The sequence below is a fragment of the Rhopalosiphum maidis genome, chromosome 1 (genome assembly GCF_003676215.2).
Source record: "Rhopalosiphum maidis isolate BTI-1 chromosome 1, ASM367621v3, whole genome shotgun sequence".
NCBI lineage: Eukaryota > Metazoa > Arthropoda > Insecta > Hemiptera > Aphididae > Rhopalosiphum > Rhopalosiphum maidis.
The window spans coordinates 57420980-57443990 of NC_040877.1; the positions used below are offsets into that span (position 1 = coordinate 57420980).

At 26.5% G+C, this 23011-nt stretch overlaps 2 protein-coding genes across 2 annotated transcripts; both read right to left on the minus strand.

Moving 5' to 3' along the window:
- Positions 1–338: 338 nt before the first annotated feature.
- LOC113550547 (UV-stimulated scaffold protein A-like) lies at positions 339–22696 on the minus strand. The gene is made up of 12 exons (XM_026952461.1): positions 22058–22696; positions 9889–9999; positions 9513–9735; positions 9237–9357; positions 8915–9172; positions 8689–8823; positions 6433–6620; positions 6170–6324; positions 1376–1574; positions 1177–1314; positions 964–1097; positions 339–528 (listed from the first exon to the last, which is right to left on the minus strand). Exons 1-12 carry the CDS (start codon positions 22171–22173, stop codon positions 426–428), a joined length of 1881 nt encoding a protein of 626 aa, XP_026808262.1. The 5' UTR covers positions 22174–22696; the 3' UTR covers positions 339–425.
- On the minus strand, positions 20040–22064 carry LOC113550548 (arrestin red cell). The gene has a single exon (XM_026952462.1). The coding sequence runs from the start codon at positions 21673–21675 to the stop codon at positions 20407–20409; it is 1269 nt and encodes a 422-aa protein (XP_026808263.1). The 5' UTR covers positions 21676–22064; the 3' UTR covers positions 20040–20406.
- Positions 22697–23011: the final 315 nt, after the last annotated feature.

The following is a 23011-nucleotide window of genomic DNA, read 5'->3' on the forward strand; positions in this document are numbered from 1 at the left end:
TTAGATTTGAATGAACTGGCTACCGTTATCTAAATTACTACAATAAAATTTCCATCAAAATGAACTATTTATAGGATTTAGATTTTTAACCTTCTATCGTCAAAGAAAACAATATACTTTTCAATTCAGATAAGAATACTTCTATACATTTTTATTTTTAATGAATTATTATTTACAATTAGCTAGTATTTTAAGGAAAAACAAGTTTTTCTATATATAATATGTATAAATAATTACAAACATATTGCATAATGATTACATCTTGTTTATATATATATATATATATATCACAAAATTTACAAAATAATTCAAATACTTTAATTAAACATTTTTCAAATAATATAATTAATAATTATACTAATTTTTAATTAAACCTTATTAACTTATAAGTTATAGAACTTAATGATTAGAAAAAGACAAACAAATTAAGCTGTATCGTGGACGTAATTGAATTGATCTCCAAATTTATCTCGAAATTTTCTCTGATCTATACCATCTAAAATGTTAGCTACTTTCTTCACAGATGATCTACAAGAATAATTAAACATAATAATATTATTAAACATAACAATTTATCATTATATATAATATATATAGAGTGAAACAATTTTTATAGATTGTGATTCAAGGTACATAGTTTTAATTTATATTTATTGAATTTGATACAGCTGTGATTGAACACATTACGATGTGAATATTACCAGGAACATTGATTCAAATAGACAATATTACAATTGAGACAATTAACAAACAACTGGTTTATATGTTTTACTATTTAAAAAACACTATTATTACACTGAATTATTTTACCTTAAAATATACTGAAGAGTAATATATTGTACAAATCACTATTGTAAATTTAACACTTCACCACTAAATTTCTAATGTCTTGTGCTAATTTCTTTATTATTAACTTTTATACTTCATAACTGATAATGAGTTCTCAATAAAATTCAAACTTACTTTTTGAACACTTTTTTTTCCAGTCGGGCGCGTGGAGTATCCTGCTCTTTTTTTAAATTTGTCAGATTTGAATTTTGTTTTCGTTTCCTTCTGCTTCCTTTTTCCGGCATTTTAAGATCAACTCCTGTTTGATGCTATACCGATAAATAATTATTTACATTAAAACTTGTATAAAAAATATAATTGCAATCAAAACTTCAAAACACATTCTACCTGTATGTCTCTAAGCAACTGTGGATTTTGCCAATCAGGTACATTCTGTTTTTTCTCTGTTTCTAAAATTATTTTGTTTTCTGGATTGATAACTCGACCGAGCTCATCTCTCGGTACAATACGTCCATGAAACGGACACTAAAAATAAACAAATGTAATAACTAAATATTTTAAGTTTAAATGATTGTCTTTAATTTACTTTAAAACGATCTTCTCTTGGGCATAATCTTCCACTTGGCAATGGGGTTCTACACTGTCTATCAACTCTTTCGAATTTACCAGTAAATTCAATAACTCGAGTGCGTAAAATTTCAGATCCTCCTGGCTGTATAATACCATCGCAATCAGTATCCATTACAGAATTCGAAGTCCAAAAACTATGACCATCTTGATTTGTACTGAAAAAAATTGTAAAATATTTATTTACAAAAGCAATCATGATTTAAATTTGAGGCTTATGTTTGTAAGACACTCCACCATCGAAAATAGTAACGGGCGAATTTGTTTCTAAGAATGCATATACCTATGTTTAAAATGTTAAATTATTAGTTAGTCATGACCAACAACGGCAACAACTGCATAACATTGCATGTTGTTTGAAAAATATATGACAATTAATAAAATGTTAATTAATGTATAAGAATTATCTATCTAAACTATACCTATTCGACACCCAATAATTTTTTTTGTTAACTGTTTTTTATATATTATTTTTTTTCTTTATATATGTAGCGGGTATGGTATACAATTTGGGCGTTTTCTAAAATGCCCGGGCGTTATATAAAATGCTCTTCATATATTGGGCAACATAAATAATAATATTTAATGGAAAAGTATAGTCAAAATATAATGAATAATGATATATATTTATATTATTAGAAAATAAAATATTTTTTAAACTTAAATATCACTCATTATCTTATTATCGCATGTACTGCTCCATGGCATTTTGATGAACATATAGTCGCTCCACTTCTTTGTGTAAGTACTTCCGTGTTTTATATTTTTATACACACGTATATAGGTTGTAACCCTGACAACCCAAAATAGAAAAATGTCATTATTATTTTATAGGTAAATTGGTAAGTCTTTGTTTTCGAAATCGTTGTTACCGTTCGATGTAGTTAAAATATAATTCTTAGCTGTTTCGAGGTCTTCAGTTCTTAAATTACTTATAATATTTATTGACAAAAGTGTACGTTTTAATCCAATTTTATCTTTTGTACTGAACGGTATACTTCGTAAGTGAACGTTTTATTCCTGAGTGCAATGAACAATTTTTCATTAGCCATACTTTATCCCCTCACTCAATTTATTAGTACAGTTATTTTTAAACCGAGTAGCAAGGATATTTCTACTATCCTGGCTAGCTCGTTCGATAGAACCTTGGCTCTGTGGGTAACGAGGTTCACTATGAACTATTTTAAGTTTTGGCCACATTACACATATTTCAGTAAAGTTAAAACCTGAATTACAATTATCAATATTATTGTAAAATTGATGGTGCTTCAAAAGTTGTTAAAATTACTAATAATACGTAAGCAACTTCTTCGGCACGTTTGTCGTTTTCGTTTATGAGGTGGTCCTGATAAACTAATATTAACTTATAAAAGCCATCTGATTGTGCTTGCATATCTACAAAGTCTATCTGAAAGCGAAAATTCATCTCAGAAGATTGGTGACACCACCAACCCTTTCTTGGCTATGCTTCCTTTTTTTGATAGGATTTGCAACTATTTAAATATAAGATAACCATATATCTAGTGATATTTTTGTATTTTGTATTTACCTCGTGTTCCATTCTGTTTCAACCACCGTGGCCAATCGATAAATGAAAATCTTATATAATATAGAATGACTCTTTATTGTGTACATTATACTTCATTTCGTTATTTTCATATTCATTATACTAACTTCATAACTTAACTTGTTCATATCAAAAACTTTTAACACATCATATTTTTTATTAAATTTGTAATCATTCAATTCCTTTTTTTATTATTCTTTAATTAAATTATAAGTGAAATTTAAATGAAAGTATTTGAACCTTTCTTTTTTAACAAATTATTTAAATCTGCATTAAACTTTTTCATGTTCGAATTTAAGTAGATATACACAATTGAACTGCACTATGTAGTTAGAACTCGGTAATCTTTGGAACCACTGATCCAATTGGCACCAAGTTTTACACGCATATTCCTTAAAACTCGGGAATATTATACAGTTTAGTTTTCCAACTTAAATAGATTGTTATAGAGTGGCTCGCACAAGTATTTTATTTTGGATTACAAAAATCAAAAAGTTTTTTGTTTATACATAGGATTATAATGTTATTATTGTCTACAAAAATAAAAAACTTTTATTTAGGTAAATATATATACAATTAAATAAGTAAATATTTGTACCTTAAATACTCAAAAACTACTGAATTCATTTTAATGATAATTTCAAAGATTATCCATTAGAGATATCAAGAAAGCTTAGAGAGTAGTTTCAATCACATTTATAAATAATATATAAGTTCTACATCCAATCCGCCGGACCGGCAGTTTTCTATCTCATTCAAATTAGTTCAAAAAGCGAGATACACCAACACAAATTTACCCGTGAACTGAGGTATAATATTAATACAAAGATACTTACAAACCTACATAAAATGCTATATTTTATAAATTGTTCATTTTTTATTTTTTCCTGAACGAAGTCAGGTTATGCATCTAGTATAATATAATAATAACATAATATAAGTGCAAATCTAGCCGTGCGACCTGCGAGAAATGCATGTAATAAGTACTTAAATAATTAATATTAATATACAATTAATTAATATATGTATATAATTAATAACTTATATCATAATTACAAAAAAATTAATATAACCTATATTGATAAGAAAACATAACACGACGAATGTGTAAAATATGAGTCTAGACTATTTAGTATTGAATACTTTATGTAGTATAAAGTAAATAATAAAAACGAAATAAACTAAAACGATAACAAAACACAACTATTAGAACCATTCAAAGAAAAACTATATAGACGATAAAAATACAGTATTAATAATCGATGGCATTATTGCGAAAATAACACAAGTGCGCACGTATGTGTTTTTAACGATGTAAAACACCAAAACACATTTAACCATAAGCATATGTTAAACATATTATATATGTATAATGTATAATGTGAATAAAAATATGTATTTTCAATATATTATAATTTATTGTATTATAAATAACTCACAAGTACATCAATGGACGATATTAATGCGATATTTCATATTAATTTTTTTCAAGTCTATGAAGTTGGCTCACTCACTTTGGCGTAACAACTAAAAATCTTCGACAATAGTTTGCGAGTTAGCCGTTTATGAGCTGCAAACAAAATACTAATTCCAAGTTATAAGACAACATGGGTGGGCCAACTATACTATCAAAAAGTGGGTTTTGTGAATAAAAGGTCGAACATTTTGAAAATTAACTAACAAATTCTCGCAAATCTCAAAGCATCTTTTAGTATAAATTTTAAAACTTTAGAAGGACATGGGTGGGCTACGTGAACTTGACTCACCCAATTTTATTTGGTTTGCAACTCAAACGACTAACTTGCTAATTCCCGCAATTAACTAGCAAACTATAGATGAAGATTTCAAGTCGCTACGCTAAAGTGGGTGGGCCAACTTACGAATATAATGTTTTATCACACAGTTAAACTATTAAATGCTAAAATTGGCTAGTTCTAGCGCACTAACTGTAATGTATAAATTACAAAAGGGATTAGATTTATTTTTTTAATTCGTACAGATTTTTAACTGAAGCTTGCACTCGCGTAATCGTACTGCCCGTCACATGCGTGTTTTTGTTTAGGAAAAAACAAAATTCGTCAGTATACAGGATCAGTTATTATTTTATTAGTGCCGCGTCGAATAATTATTTAAAGAAACCTAAACCATATTTGAAAGAAAAATAATACAAAAAGTATTTAGTACATGACTTAACATATTATAACTGCGCGTGTTCGTTTGGCGTAACTCTGACACGCAGTGAGGTTAGGTTAAATTATAGGGTTGTTATTCATTAAAAAGCAATTTTTAACAACAGCGTTGCATTAAACGGTAACTCGTAAATGATTAATGGGACAATGCTCATAGTCTTCTATTAAACCTGACCACGAACATTGTATTGCTATATATTTAAATATAATATTACTTATAAAGTTGTACATATTTATAATACTTTAAATACCGATTTTCATACAACTGAGTGATGTCAACTAAATAGTATTTTCATCCTTAACTATTTTTTTTAATCACATTCCCTAATTCTTCAACATAAAGCCCCAATCCAACGTAATTCCTAATAAGCATGTTTCAGAGAAAAAATATAAGGTCGTCGGGTATCATTTCGTCATAATATATTAAGTGATCGCGGAAGAAAACATAGTTCAACTTAATTTGATATACAATTTTTAAATAAATCACAAAACTTAAGTCTACAAACTTTATTTTTTTTTCTGGACAATTATATTTATTTTTTTCGTCATAATACTCGACTTTTCTTGCTTCCCCTTTTTTTTACTCTAGAGTAGAACTGTACACTATTACTATTAAGTAACCGCAACACCAATATTTGTTTTCTTCGTCTATCTCCCATATAGTTTAGAAAAAATGATATCCGTATTTCTACGATTACAACTATCTGGTTCAGTTTAGGGCAAAGGCACTATATATTATATATATATATATATTATTATTATTATTATATAAGGCATTATATATTTTATAAAGAATATTTCCTGTGCATTGACTGAATAGATTCTGACAACAGAATTTCATATAATCAGAATACGCAGATTCCATTTATTATAATACTATTAGTAGATTTCTGTGCTTATATTTTAGTAAAAAGTTTAGCTTTAAAATTTTTAAGGTCACCGAGACGGAATATTTTTATAATTAAATCTAAATTTAAAAAATCATGATAATATTTACGGTAAAATACGAGGAGCTGAAAGTTGTTCGTCTTCCCAGTGATATAGATCGATGTCAAACGGTAACTTAGGCACGTCTACGACACTACTGCGATTTTCATCTCTCTCTGAAACTTTTACAGACTCTGCAGCGCGATTACTATCATAATTTTGAGTCTAAAAATAACATACATATGTGTATATACATTTTTATTTTAATATCATGTCTATTTAAAACATGATTTCACCGAAGATATTATACTAGTATTTATATTATATAAGTACATTATTATCAGTTTTAGCTAAACATTGAGCCAATAGATCATCAGCGTAAGATTTAGGGGGGACTTCTTCCATGTCGGATTCGCTGGAACAATCATCACTGTCTCCGTAATACGTGATTTTGTTTTCTCTGCTCGTCAGATCAATCAAATAACGCTTGAGTTCGATTGCTCGTTTTAGGAGTTCTCCATCTATTTATGTATAGAAAACAAGCACAATATTAAAACTAGACCAAAACTACGAATATACATTGTACGTACATGTGTTCTCAAGAATAAACAGTTATAGATATCTTTAAGAGTTTAAGACTGTAATAAAAATTGTTGTATTCATAATAATTTCTATATTTAACACTATTAATCATAATTTTAGATTCTGAGCAGAGAGATGAATGTATTGATTTTAAAATGACGGGTGTTTTTTTGTTTTATTTTTATGCCAATCATCACTTTTTGGAACAACGAAGAATACTTCGATTTTCAACTTTGATGTGATTTCTGGTAGAAACTTAAATCAAGTTGATACATTAAACACTTTTCCAAGAATTTAAACAAAAAAGTTAAGAAAACACGATAATTTTTACGCAAAACCAGAATTTTAAAAAATTGATTTTGTTTTTTTAGTGTAACTCAAAAATGAATATACGCAGTTACTTGAAATTCTTACCAAATGTTTATACTTTCTATACATTATAACACTAGCAAAATTTTTTTACTGTTTTTGAAATTATTCACATATGTATAAGAAATAATTTATTTTAAATTTGAAAATCATTTAAATTTTTTTCTTTTGATGTTAATAACAAAAATTCGCTCAATGAAAAAACTTTATAGGTGCAATGTTTCTCATAAGTTGTTTTTATGTCAATCAAAAAATATTTTAAGTACATTATTACAATATTTTTTTATAAGTGTATAAAATTAGAATTTTAACAAAATTGAGAAAATTTATAAATTGTTTTATAATAAGAAATTTATAAAAAAAAATTTTTATATGATCAAGATTTGAAAATTAAATACAAAATAACTTTTTTTTTTACTATAATAAAAAAATAATTTACTGAACAGTAAGATTCTTTTTATAAAATCATTTTCAGTTTAAATTTAGGCGATATAATATAATTAGTTATTCGTTTATAAAATAACTATTCTCAATACATTTTTGGAATTTAGTAATAAATCAAAACCGAATAACCATATAGATACCTGCAATTTTCACTAAATGTTTGTATCATCATTTTCTTCACGTAGTAGAATTTTATAAATATTTTAAATTTTTTTGAGCTATTATTAATAGTTCATTTTCAAATTTTCTTTTTTTTTTCTTTAAGCTTCGATATAACATTTTTTGCTGGGTCTCAAAGCTTCAAAATGTAATACAAAGTTTCTGATATAAGTTATTATTATAGCTATTAGGCAAGATTTTTATTTGAAGTATTTCGAAAAAGAGGTTTGCTTAATATAATTTTGCAGTTAAAAATTTAAAAAATGTTCAATTTTGAGAACTAAGAATTGAAAATTTAGTAGAAGGTTCCTCTTAAATATTTTGTACTATAAACAACAGTTATTTTATACATTTTAAACTCAAATTTGAATACATTAGATATTTAAATGAAAAATAATTTTAGTTGTTATATTGTAATTTAAAAATATTATTCGTAGGTACTTAAAACTTTTAACGTATAAATTGTTTACATTGTTTGTATAAATTCAATGTTTTCGTCAAAAATTAATTTAAACTGCTAAACACAATAGTTATACTAATAGTAAAATGAATTACTTTAATAACAATATCATGAAATATACTTAATAATATAAACTGATTACAGACCATCTTCACTCAGAATCATTTTTCGTATACGATGATATAATATTGAAATCAAAGTTAACACATCCATAACAGTGACTAATTAAACACCTATACAGTAGAAGCGGTACCTACTTTTTTACATTTTTATTATATTTTATTATTTTATTGTATTGGTTTACAAGTATATTATGCTGTTATTTTTTTATTTTATTTCAATAACTCTAGGACTCCACACGCGTCTTCTCAATGAAACCTAGTATCCTTAAAATAAATCTAATTAATTAAATAAATAGATTAATTTAACAGTTAAAAAATAGTATATAATGTTAGTTAATAATTAAAATAAATTGTACATGCACTCATAAATTCAGCTATTTTTTGAGGAGTGCAAACGAGAAACGACACAAGGTCCGTCTCACGTGCACGATAATATATATAAAAAAATATTACTCGAAATTCTTGCTATGTCTTGCAACCATTTTTTGATTCTTGGCAAATACTTGTCGGAAATGAGTTTAACTTGTTCATTTGCACTTTCAATTATAGCCAAGTTGTCTTGGGATTTCTTCACTCTCTTTCGAAAATCTAAAGTAGCCAAAACAAGAAGGAAATTAAATACACGCTTCTAGTACATACATTAGATGCAATTCTAAAAATCAACAAATTTAATAATCACCCGGTCTCAACGTGACTGTCACGTTGTGTGCTGCAGGGTCAATTATGCCAGTTTCTCTGCACCTTTCGTTTTCGTTACTCGACTTAACCACAGCAGCAATTTTTCCCCCAGTATCTAACGACGAAAGTTCCAAAAGGTTCGATGGAGGGACAATGTCTTCCTCCGCTTCAGGTATAAAAAACTCTTCCGGAATGGGAATTAGCAATTCCAGACAACTCTCCAGGGTTCTAGCCGCAATAGTTATTTCCGGTTCGAGTTCTGCGCAAAAGATTCACTAAGGTTAATTTATAGCTAAGAATTAATGAATATATAGTGTCCATGCCATTTATTTCAGACTCGATTTTTTTCAATTTCTCTTCATTGAAACGACGTTGTCGCTGTTCCCTGTCTTCCTGTAGTCTCGCTTCGGTAACGGATAGTACAGTCATTGATTCAAAATCAATCTGAAATTGTATACACGCCTCACTCATTAAAGTTAAATAATATAATAATTGACTAATGTATTGTATCTTTTTATAGTAGAGGGTTTAACAAAAAGGACGTTGTAATTACATTACACATATTAATAAGAAAATATAACGATATCATAGTAACCTACTTTTTTGTACTTGTTCAAATACTTAAACACAAAATTAAATTCGTCTTTAAAGTCTTTCTCAAACTCATCGCTCCATTCCTTAATGCATCTAATAGAGTAAATTTCTAAATCCGTCGCGAATTTCTTAGGCGGAGGCAATGTTCGACCTGCATCCGTGTTAACTGTGAGTTTTAGAAGAACTGAGATATCGACGATTATTAATCTTCTAAAATGTTCAAATTTCCTAAAACAAATAACATGATTATATTATTGTATTATTATTCATCTATACTAATCTATTGACTCTAATTCAAAAAATAACAATGAATTATACAAAAACAGTACATAAGTAGATTTAGTAGATGTACCTACGTAAATAAAAACATCAAACACGTACTTAAAAAGACGATTACAAATTCGGAGTGCACTCAAACGAATCTGAGAATGTTTCTCTTTGAGTTGATGAAATAGTAATGCATGAACTCTGTCGATGTAGATTGAGGATTTTCTAAAAAATTTCCACGTGTAAATAAAGAATTACATAAACAATTATCCCTATATTCGTATAATAAGTACAAATACGAACAACAAATTATTTACCTATCAGCTATTGCAGTACAAAAGTATTATTCATTTTAAACTATATTTTACTTTAATCTGATGAATTCATTTATTTGGTATTATAACTCTGTCATTTTTACAAAATTTCAACATTAAACAATATAAAGAGCTACATTTTATTGTACCGTATTATAGTATCTAATAGATAAAAAAAAATATTAGGCATATAGTAATAAGAAATTATATATATATATTGTACAAAAATAATAAAATTTTAAAAATTATATCGAATGCCAATATTCTGCTGTTTCGCTTAAAATAGCCTCAAATAGATCTTTTGAAACCAAAATGACTTATCTGCATAGAATCTGAGCTCAGGCAAACAAAAATCCATGAAATAACAATCCATCTGCGTCTCTATTTGATGATCTCCCGTTATAAACATATATTCTTTAAGTAGTATATATGCATTGAAATCCGGTCAACAAAATTAAATATATAATATTGTAATATGAATAAAACTTAAAATTGTTGTAAGTCCTATCGTTCTCGGTGGTACGTATTAATTCATATTGTATACAAGCAACTTTACTTCATTACACATTATATATCTAATGAGTACCTAATGGTATTGTACTTAAATAATATATACTTATATGTTCACAATTCTACATAATACATAAAAAAAGGCGAAATTATAAAAAAAAAGTGCCATTTATTTTTATGGTATGTAATGATATGTGAGCATATCATAATTGTAAATTTAATTACTAATTAATTATACTTGTAAAGTTGTAAATGTAAGGAAAGGGTTCCACAGATTCCGGCATTTATTCAAGGCTTGTGTTCCTTGTATTTTCCACATTTTAGATTTATTATACACATACGTTCTTTTTTACTTAACTTCTATTTTTACATCTACTTTATATATATATATTTTTTTTTTAATTTAATTTATTTTTGCATCATTACAGGTAGGTAGTCAATTACTTTTATTTTAAATTTTAAGAAAATTATAAAATTAAAATATATTAAATAATAGGTACAAACACTGTAATTATAATAAATAATTTTATAATATTTAATTTTTATGTGTTTATATCAAAAATATGTATAGAATTAAGAAAAAATTCATGATTGCTAATCATAAAAGTAGATAAACCTATTTGATTGTAGTCATAAGTATTTGATTTTAAATTTATTTTTTATTTTATTTATAAAAAAACTGTAAATACCATATTTTTATTAATTATAATAACAATATAATCTGTAACCAATGGCAAACATTTAAATAAACAAAAAATATTCGATTTTCGTAAGTCAAAACTAAATTCGTGTATCATGTATGAGCCACTTTATAGCAATCTATAGGGATTGAAAAAATTAATTATATAAACACCCTTCAGGTTTCAAAGAATTTGATAATATTAATATTATATACCATACAAGTTATAATATAGATGACAATCATTATGTTTATATTTACATATATATATATTTAAAAAAAATCAATGTTAAGATAACCTATATTTATTAATTAAACGATGATAAGTTCAAAATATAAATAATAATTTCAAATTCAAAATTTCAAATAACATCCTAAAAACGAAGTCGTTATTTATACACAATACATTTGTACTTATTTAAAAAGTTATTAATAGAATAAAAGCTTAAACACAGGCTTCAACGACCACACTGTGAGTATATAGTATCTACCTACACATCGCGGCGAATGACAATATCCTATTAAATCAGACTATACAGTATACATACTTTAGTAATGTTAAAACTATAAAAATAATACATTATAATACAAATACATATTTTTGTACCAGTAATGCCAGAAATGACGTTTGGTTTTTAATAACGACGTATAAAATATAATATTATAAGAACTAATGGACTGTATTATATTAGTATTTTACACTACAATAACGCATTTTTGCAGTCGAATTTATACAGATATTTGATTAACAAATACTACTAGGTACTCTGTACAGGGTATTTCTGAAATGGATGAGTTCACTAGTATATGTGTAATCACTACTGTGATTGCCCAATAAAGATTTTTTTGAAAATTTTTTTCTTTCTTCAAACTTTGAGTTTATTCAAATTATTTTTAAAATATTATCTTAAATTTAAAAATAAACACTCATCAAGTTGTATTTTTTGAAAAATAGCCATACAAATCAAGGCGCCACGTCCATAGGCGCAAATTCAAAGGGGGCTTAAGGGGACTAAACTTCTATAATTAAAGCCATTTATTTTACTTTTATTATAATAGAAAATTGATATCATTATTTCTTGGATAATGCAGTATTTAATTGTTATAATAATATGCATTTAGATTTTACAGATACCATATTATTTTATCGATTTATATGACTTGAAATTTAAAAAAAATCTTTCTGTAAATAGGTACCGTAAAACAGAAAAAATAAACTAATAGTATAAATATTAAAATATATATTAAAAAAAAAAAAAAAAAAAAAAATTAAATTGCGTATAGTAAAATTCATAATACATATAACAAAATAATTGGGTAACATCGTTAATTATCTTATATTAACTAATTTCGTGTAAACTTCAACTTAAAATTACAAACGTATTAAAATATCAATAAAAAATAATTATCTACATTTTTCAGATTTTATGGTTTCAGTATAAACCATTTCTGATGAATACTGTATTAAATTTTCAAGACGGATATTAAACAAAAAGTTATTACAAAATAGTATATAATTTATTGCGATTTGATGAATTTTGTTAAAATTTTAACTTCAAATGTATATAAAAAAATTATGCCTACATATTTTTAATATTTTTGTACAGATATAAGAACTTTTGTGAGATCTTGTATAATATTTTTAAGAACAGGCCAGGTAAGTAAACAATTATAAAAAAAAATTTGTCATGCCAATATAAATAGCTCAAAAAAAGTTAAAATATTTTGAACATTTTATCACAGAATAAATAAATATATATATATATATTCTGTGATTTTATATTTATTATTAGTAGCTATGTAGTTGATAGTGTCCAATCGAATATTAGTCCACGAGTATACAACTCAAATAAATTACATGTATCTATACTCAAGACGGTACCTAGGGGGAGGGGAATGTTCAAGCCCCCGAATTTTTTTTACATTATTCAAAATTAGAAATTATTTCATCATTATTTTATACACCACTTACTAAGATTTGTATACAAATTAAATTTGTAATTATTATAATCTATCTTCCGTAGTAATACTAATAATAAAATAAATGACTTTAATTGCAATATTAAAAAACCTATATCATAAAATTTACTTAGTGATTATCAGGCTGATAGACCTGCCATCGTCATCGTTACAGCTCAGAATAGATTTCCGTATACAATGATATAATTATCAATGTATATAATATGATATACCTGTTTAATTTCACGCCCAAAGATAGAATATTTTTCTGAGAATTTTAATGAAATAATCCAATATCGAATGATCAGTTTAAGTATTTTTAGTTTAGATGAGTATATGGAGGTTGTATGACACACACAGCCACACAAGGTTACCCAACAAAATATGAATATCATCTTGCAATATCATATTACAACTTCCCTCATCTAAAACATAAAATATTTTTAAAAATCAAAATTCTCAAAAAATATTCCGTTTCGAAATATGAAATTGAAAAAACAAGTTAATACGTTATTATTATTCAAAAAAGTAAGAAACTTATAAAAAATTAATGATGGTAAAAATAGTAAAAACATAATTAATTTTTCAAAAAGGCGATTAGTTTTATATCAAATTTTATTTAAAAAAAATATTTTCAAAAACTTTAAATCTTTATTTTTAGATATTAATAAGATTGGTGCCTACTATACATTATTAATTTTATAATAAACGTACAACAAGCACTGCTGTACAAAATTTTTAGGCTTTGCTGTAATTTTACACCACAAATTCGGTACAATCTTTTGATTATTATTATTATTATTATTATTATTACTATATATACTTACTTGCTTACTTACGATAGGATGCTAATAGGCCGTTTTATTCTGCAGCTACAAATTACAACATTAGATCGTAGCATCTCAGATAAGTATATTGTATATTATAATATTTCAGAAACCAATAAATCTGACTATCTACAATCTATACTTTATTATATCTTATGTTAAATCATTTTCGATATTCATTCGTGTTACGTGAAGGTGAATTTTCTTACCTTGTTGAATGAGAATTTCATTTCACGTACCTATAAGTATTATACTCCTCAAACAAAAGTTTATACAATATAATATTTTATAATCAATCGCCGGGATTAAATATTTGAACAAGACGTTGAAAGGCGATACTGCGATAGACTCGTCTATTTAAATTACTTAATAGTGTCGACAAAAATTGCAGCTTTTGAGGTATGAACCACAATATTAAGAACGTAATAATTTAAGCTAACATTTTTTTTTTTTTTTTTTTATTCAGATCAAAAATATTCATATTATACGTGGCAAAAAAAAATGTAGTACAAGCTGTGGGGGAGAGTTAACTATATTGTATAAAGAAGAAAAATGTTAAACTTCCTATTTGGGTATTAATAATAATATAACTGTAATAAAACATGTGAAATGTATGCATAAATTAAGCAGTTTACCAATTGCGCTTGATACATTTTAGGATTAATAGACCTATTGCACTCAAAACATATTACAATACCTAAGGAAAACTTATTAGTTAGTTACAATTATATAATAAATGAATAGAGTAACCAATTTTATTTCTTCACATTTAACAAGTTATACTTTACTTGCATGATCAAATGTACATAATAAACTAATAATAATGACTAATAAAGTTTCACAAAATTCCCGATACTGTTTTAAATAATATTATAATTTATAAGTTATAACCAATTAAAGTAATCGATAGATCAATAAATTAATTTTTAATTTTCAAATATTTTATTGTAGATTGTTTATGTTGGTGTTGATGGAATTAAATAAAACAATAATATTTTCATATCTAAAAGTAGGTAATTTTGAATACAAGCGCAATTTGTATTCTGACCCTAAAAAAAACTTTGTTTTAGGCGCAATTGGTCCATGCCCATACATTATACGCACACAGAAATTGGTTTTTGAAGAAGAGGGTGCTCTACTCCTCTCCGGAACATTTTAGTAATAATTAAAACGATGAACGACACATTTTAATAATTTAATTATACCCTAAAAACTGTTGCTTATCAAAGGATTTATAAAACAAGATTAATATACAGACGCTCAGTTTTTGGCAACAGTTAATAATTATGATAGTAGGTACTTCCTGCCATTGCGGTCCGAACTTAATTAAAACGTACCGAGTATATTGAATATAATAATAATAATACAAACTCAAATATGTACTATAGATTCTAGTGACTATCATATGATATCGGTGCCCCACTACTTCAATAAGAGATTAATACTATATATATATATATATATATATATATATACACATCATTGCATCGCATAGAAATTAAAAAATCATACACAACCGTGCAGTAGTATATTTTAAAATGTTACAATAATATACTCATAACCTATTTTAGTAGACGCAATATTTTACATTTTCTATCGATAGTATGGAAGTATTATGCAATATTATTACTTATGCATAATACGATTTTGTATCTCGCACCTATACATCATAATGTTATACTGATAAAACCGATTTTTTTTGTTAGAAATAATAATCGCGTAGGATTTCCATTTCCAATGAATAACACGATTACATCACAATCCACATCAATCTTTTAATTATTAGACGGCTTTCATTTGGGCAAATAACCCAAAATAAAATATTGTTTGGACAAATTTATAATATTTATATACATTTCATTTGGGCAAAATGTACACGGCCCCGTCCTAATATGTGATATGTCTCTAATATATCAGTTTTGATAATACATCGCATTCCCAGTTTTAGAACTCTTAGACCTCAGTGAACTTTAACTAATATGGTTATAAATATTATAAAAAATGTCGTATAGGCCATGTATTACTTCCCTCGCAAAGTGCATTTTGGTTACATATAGTCATGTATTCACAAATTCACGACTTACGATACATGGCACACACATTTTTTTTTTTTTTTACTAACTTTATTATTCATTTATTTATTAATTCACCCAAAATATCGGTTATTTTCTCGTCCAAAATATAATATATGCTCTTTACCTAAATTTTGGGTCATTTGCCCAAATAAATAACGCCCAATAATATAAAATTCAGCTAGGTAGTGAAAAAATGTATTGTTATTTTTTCATTTATAATACAACAATCATACCCGAATTGTAGGTCAAAAAATAGAATTCAATAAATTATGCCCAAACTCAAAATTAAACCCACGTGATGTGATATGTCCATGTATATTGTCTGTGTACGTATATAGTACATATATTTATTTTATTTTTTTTAATTGTAACAACAAATTATAATGGACAATTATTAATATTATATAAAATATGAATTAAATTTTGTCGTTTATAAATCAGAAGCTACTATAATAATTAAATAAGTAGACCCCACAGATTTATTTTCATAAATAACTTTCATACACTTTTGTGAGTAAACAATAATTATTTGTCTCACGACCATTACACAGTAGACACTCGGGTAGTGTCGTAATGAATTTTAGCTTTAAAAATGTCATGTCTTGTACATCAATTAATCAAAAATTTACGATTACACATAGATGATACATCAATAATATCCAATAGACGCCAACATTTCAAAAATTTTCAGTCAATATGAAATTATATTTCAATGGTTAAGCTTTGCTCAAAATAATTATTCAAGCACACTGCCCTGTTGTAATTGTACTATAGTTAAACGAACGAAGAGTTCCCCATGTTAAAATCGACGATCAGAAGATTTTTATTTTATATTTTACTTTTACACACTATTACCTATATATAAGTATTATGATACATAGTAGGATGAGTAGTGAGTACCTAATAAATATTTAATAAATAGGAACATAATAATAAAATATATCAGAGAGAAATTTTTTTTATAGATTTATATTTTTATTAACCACAGTATAGTATTGATCACAAAAATTTGAATTATAAATGGAAATGGTATAAGGTAATATATATATATTATAAGCTGAAGGTACCTAATTGTTCTAAAAAAAGCCACGCTTTAAAGCTAAAAATATCACTTAAGTAAACAAATAAATATGTTTTACAATATAATTAAAGATGGTAAATACTAAATATGTATAACTGTTTATATAATAAATTAATATAAGTTAATAGTTAAGTTATGTCAACCAAAAGTAATAGGTAACCTAATAATCATTGGTTATTATTATTGATTATGTTTTTTTACAATATTATTTTACATTCTACTCCAAAAGTTAATAAGTTTCATACAAATGGAACATTACAGTCACATACAAATCATTCCATACATTAAAATAGTTATTTTTAAACCTAAAAAGTAATCAACATAAGAATTAGGATTTACATATTTTATTTAAGGTAGTGACCCCAAGATTTTACCTACCTAACAAAATAATGTCAATAGATATTGCTTTTAATATTTTTTATTTGATATGTATTTGAATTATTTTTAAGCATGTGCATAAGAGAAAATATCTGAAGATTATTATTTTATAACAGTAATCATATAGGTGTACCTCAATGCCATAGTTTTAAATCAGATTCAATTATTGTGCGTACATACATATGAAAAAAAAATATTTTCCCACTTAGAATTAGCTATTAATAAAAAATAATTGATGTAGATATAAAATGATTAATACAAATTAAATGCAATTTTAGTTAAGGTTTGGTTAAAGCACCACCATCAAAAAAAAATTTATCTTTTCTTGCTTCACCCTGTTTTGCAAATTTATATCAACCAGAGCCACGTCTAATATTTAATATTTGAAAAATCAAATAAATATCAACTATACTTATAGTAAGGTAGTTATTTAAAAGCTTAACAAAATGTTTAATGCAAGTATATTGTGTAAAAATAGTTAGGTAATTATTCAATAACTCTTTTTCTTAAAATAAACAATTTTAATTTGACTATTATATTGTACATGTCTCAGTATATTTTAAATTATATTCTTATTTTCAGATTCTTTAACTAGAAAAACAGTTTAATTATGCTCATAAAAATGTTACAAACTAGGGTATTAGGTATAATACATCTATCTACATTCTATTTTGATACAATAAATTTTAAAGTTAAGGTTTGGACAATACCACATAAAAGATATAAATTATTCTATGAGGTTATTAATATTAATCATTTTAAAGGACTAGACTGTTACAAAATAAAACAAAAATATTATAAACCTATAAAAGTGAACTTCAATTTTATTTACAACCAACATGAAAAATTAAATTAACAAAAAATTTAATCATGCATTTTATTTTATCACTTATTTTAAAATAAAATTGTGTGAAAACCATATTTTGAAAATATAATTGGTTAAAGTTAGTTTAAGATTTTTAACAGTGAATAGAATAGAATATAATGTATAAATACTGATGTAATTTAAATAAGTCTAAAATTATAATATTTGTGCTTTATAAATTGATGTTTAACTTTATATAGATAGTATTCACCATAATTATTTTTTTGTTCAACAGAAACCAACATTTTAACAAATAGAATAATTGGATAAACACACATTTACACAAACAAAATAATAACAATCAGTAACAATGTCATAGTCATTGTCAGTTTAAGAGTTTAAGATTCATACATCAAATTTACATTGAATATGATTATAATTTATAATAAACAGTACCAAAATTTTGACAAATTGTTAGTAATGACAGTAAAAAAAAAAAAAAATATTAAAAAAAAACCCTGTCAATAAAAGTTTAGATCATAGAATATTACTGGTTACATTCAACTAACTAGGTTTATCTTAAGATTACTTCCAATACATAAATCACAATACACACAGTTAATTTGCCTATTAAATTATTACACATTATTAAATTACATAAATTATATAACAATGATTCAACTTAATATATTCAAAATCTTATACCTAATTCTCGATTGTCAAAACATAATTGAAAAAATATAAATTGCTTAGACGTTTGGTAACCTAAATAATCTTCTATACTACATGAAAGTAGACTAATGCCGTGGAATAAATAATTTATAAATATTAATTACAAATATGTACTGGCCATTATAACTAAATAAATTAAAATAATTCCCAAAAATAAACAAAATTATTATTGTTATTAAACACAAAAGTGAAATCAATTTGGCACAAATAAAAATGCTGATACGCTGCACTTGAGTATTATTATGTATTGATTATAATATATTATACTACCTAGAATATATATTTTAGGTAGGAACTTACTCAATTTTTAGACTTAGATATTGAAATAAATATTTTAGCATTTTGAATAATAATTTATATTTATAATATAGAACTTTTAAAGAAATAAAATACCTATTACACTTAAAAAAAATATACTAGACAATAAATTAAAATATGATTGATTTGACTTTTAACAATTGGAGGAATGTTAGAACTAATTGTGTAACAATAATAAATAAACTTTAAATGCATACTAATACATTTAATCAGAAAAAGTATTAATAATAAAAAAAATAAAATAAATTATACAAATGTCCAATTATGGTTTTAAAAACAATTTATTTTTTTTAAACCTAATAGTATTATCAAACAAGTTTTTTACATAGCATCTACTCGATAAATTATAGATTATTAAAAACAATAAATTTCCTAAGTTTTAGTGTTTTAAACTATGCTTTGTTATACCTAAATAGTTAATAATAAATTTAATGCCAACACAATAATTATTATTTATTAGGTATATAAATAGTTTTATTTGGTTTTAATAAAAATTACAGAATTATAACATTAAATTAGTAGTAATTTTTAATATAATTTGGTAATAATTAATTAAACTACAAAAATAATATTAAAAGTCTAATAGATGATGTATTGAATACTTTATAATAACAAATTTAATAAATTAAAAATTGAATTAAATGATAAATTGTATTCCTACTATCCTTGGGCTCTAAATAATTAGATCAACGTTAACAGTATTGCGCATAAAGTTCCGACAAAAAGTTAAAAATTTCTTATAACTGCATAGTATCTTTTATCAATTATCATAGAAATCAATTTCTATCAGTTATAGCAATATTCGTGATTTCCATTTAAGTCTATACAATTAGAATAGACATACTGTGATTCTATTTGATAGACATCCAGTAGATTTATGTATTATTTACCTATGCTCAAAACTGAATAATAAATGAATTCATAAATTCACCCGGATTCACATGGTTATTTAAATTAATCATTACCAGCTTTTAGTCGTAAACGAGCAAAATCTTCAAAGATGATATCTTCATCATGAGATGGTGCAGGGCTTTCTTCGTCTAATTCAATCAAATTATCAACACGTACACCGTTGTCATCAACTGCTGTACCAGAGTTTACAATATTATTGACTATTGGAAGTACTTCCTCTTCAGGCTTAGGGTGCATCAAAATAAATGGAAGTTCAGCTGTCAACTCACCTGCTAAAGCGCCCAAGCAAAGTTTTACCTTCACTTTATATTGAACAATAATCCCTAGGTTTTCTTTTTGTGAAGGATTGCTCACTATTGTTGAAGAAGCAAGATTTGTATCTTCATGCTTTAATTGCCCATCCAAAGCTAAGCCACGTTTATCTTTGTTATTGTGCAAAGTAGGTTTTACTGTATATACTTTAGATAAAGTGAAACCAGGACCAACAGGACAACCGTCTTCACTCTCTAATTCAGCAACAGTACATTTATATTGGGCAGTGGAAAACAGACATATATCAGCAAATTGTCTAACAAACACTTTTACTTTTTTTACAGTTCGATTAGAATTATTGGCTATGTGGACATTTACTGATATACTTTCCCCATGGTAATAAAGTTCTTTATCCAAGGATGCTTCTAAGTATAATTTGTTGGGGCTCATAACAAACTCTTTGTATACTTCAACTGATGGTTGCACTTCCTCTTTTTTGGGTGCGTACATAATTTTTCTAATAGCCAGCCTTATTGAATTTCTCTTGTGAGGTTTGTCTTCAGCTGTATCGCCAACAAATGCTTTGAACTCATAGTCTACTCCACACGGTTTTCCTGTATCACCCGCAGCTGGTTGCAACGTAACAGATGCTGGGCAATGTGGTGGTAATTCGAAATAAAATGGTATAGCATTTGGACCAAGTTTCTTGATCAAACGTTCTTGTAGCCTAGTTGGAGTTCGTATATTTCCAACAGGATATATTTGTTCAGATGCTATATAAAGATCTTTTCGAAAAGTCAAACCAAGCACATCCAAGTCTTCACGGCCATATCGAAAAGCGGCTAAAACATGGCCAAATACCTTTCTTCCTTTGACGTAATCGGGATCGACCAAAACCACGCCGTCGATAGGATCAACATTGGTAATGTGATCAACAAAATCCCTTTTACCCAAATAAACAGTTATTTTACCGTTCGGTGAGCTTTTCTTAAACACCCTGGTTGGTTGTCTAAGATTACCTCGGGCAACAGAATCTGACTCACCATTATTCTTATCCATAATTATTTTTATAGGTATATCAGGTAATTTATTAATATAATAATATAATATTGGTTATTGAACGATTATGACTATTTACAATAGCTGCTAAACAGGGTGACGCTCAGGATTGGGTTGACGGTGCGGCATAGTGACGTATGTTTTTATAGAGTAAAATACTACAAAACAATCTTATAAGTTTCTCTGCATTTAAACAATGATTGTTTGTAGGAATTAAACAAAGATTATTATGATGCAGTTATGGATGGTGGTGGTGCTAGAAGTAGTAGTGATGGTGGTGGTGTTGGTTGATAGTAAGAATAGACGATATTATTGTACAACAAGTAAGTAGGTATACGAATTATGTTTTTGAGCGATTTTGACTTAAGATTTTGACACTTACTTGCAGATTTTTTCGATTTCGTCGTACAACTTGCAATCGACGTCGTTTTCGCCAGTACTGGTCAAACGTTCGACAAGTTGAGCTGCACGGCTAGCTATATCGTAGTCTAGTGTCATGCTAGACCAGCAGCTGGTTTCTAATTAGAGAGTAGTGCCTTTATACGACCGTCTATCGCGTATAATTAGCGCCAACGAGCGATGGCGAGCTGAAGCTGTAGTGAAGACGACGACGATGACAAGGTAATAGCAGATAGCTGCAATGATCGATGTGGTTCGTCGGTCACTGATTGTCGCGAGGATGAACGTTAAAGACGTGCGACAACGGTTGTGCAGCGACGACAAACGAACTCGTCATCGGTGACAACGAGTATTCGCGACGACGGCAACACCTACGCGACGTTTACACGGGAAATCGATTCGTAATAATAACAATAAAATTTGTCTCGCGCTATTGAATTGTTTTACAGTCGATACTACGAAACTAATAACTATTATTGTTTACTTATCTGTTATTAAATAATACTCATTATAAGATGATTATTTTAACATAATATAGGGCGAGATGATATAATAATTATATTCTGATTACTATCAACTATATTCCGTTTGCGTCTGTGGAGTACGATGATTTTCCGTTCCGCGCTCGAATAATAATAATAATAATATGATACGCGCGTACTAGTATACTACGGCCGTGCGATTAGCGCGTGCGTTTGTATGCGTGCGCACGCGCAAGAGAATACGTGATTAATAATGTGCGCATGTAATACAGTAATATAATAATATTTAACTTTTATGATATAATATCATCGTAGTAATATCAAATATTATTATTTAATATTTATTAATTTATTTATTTCTACATAGTATATACGTTGCAAATTTTAATCCCCGTTCGGTTCATAGTTTCACACGTTTCCTCCCGCGATCGGATTATCAGAACTTACGTCACTCC

Coding starts and splice junctions, on each gene's coding strand:
- LOC113550547 (XM_026952461.1), bottom strand. CDS start 22,173: ATGACACTAGACTACGATATAGCTAGCCGTGCAGCTCAACTTGTCGAA. Junction 8,824..8,914: donor GACAGTCACGTTGAGACCGG/GTGATTATTAAA, acceptor TGGCTACTTTAG/ATTTTCGAAAGAGAGTGAAG. Junction 1,315..1,375: donor CAAGAGAAGATCGTTTTAAA/GTAAATTAAAGA, acceptor GTTTATTTTTAG/TGTCCGTTTCATGGACGTAT.
- LOC113550548 (XM_026952462.1), bottom strand. CDS start 21,675: ATGGATAAGAATAATGGTGAGTCAGATTCTGTTGCCCGAGGTAATCTT.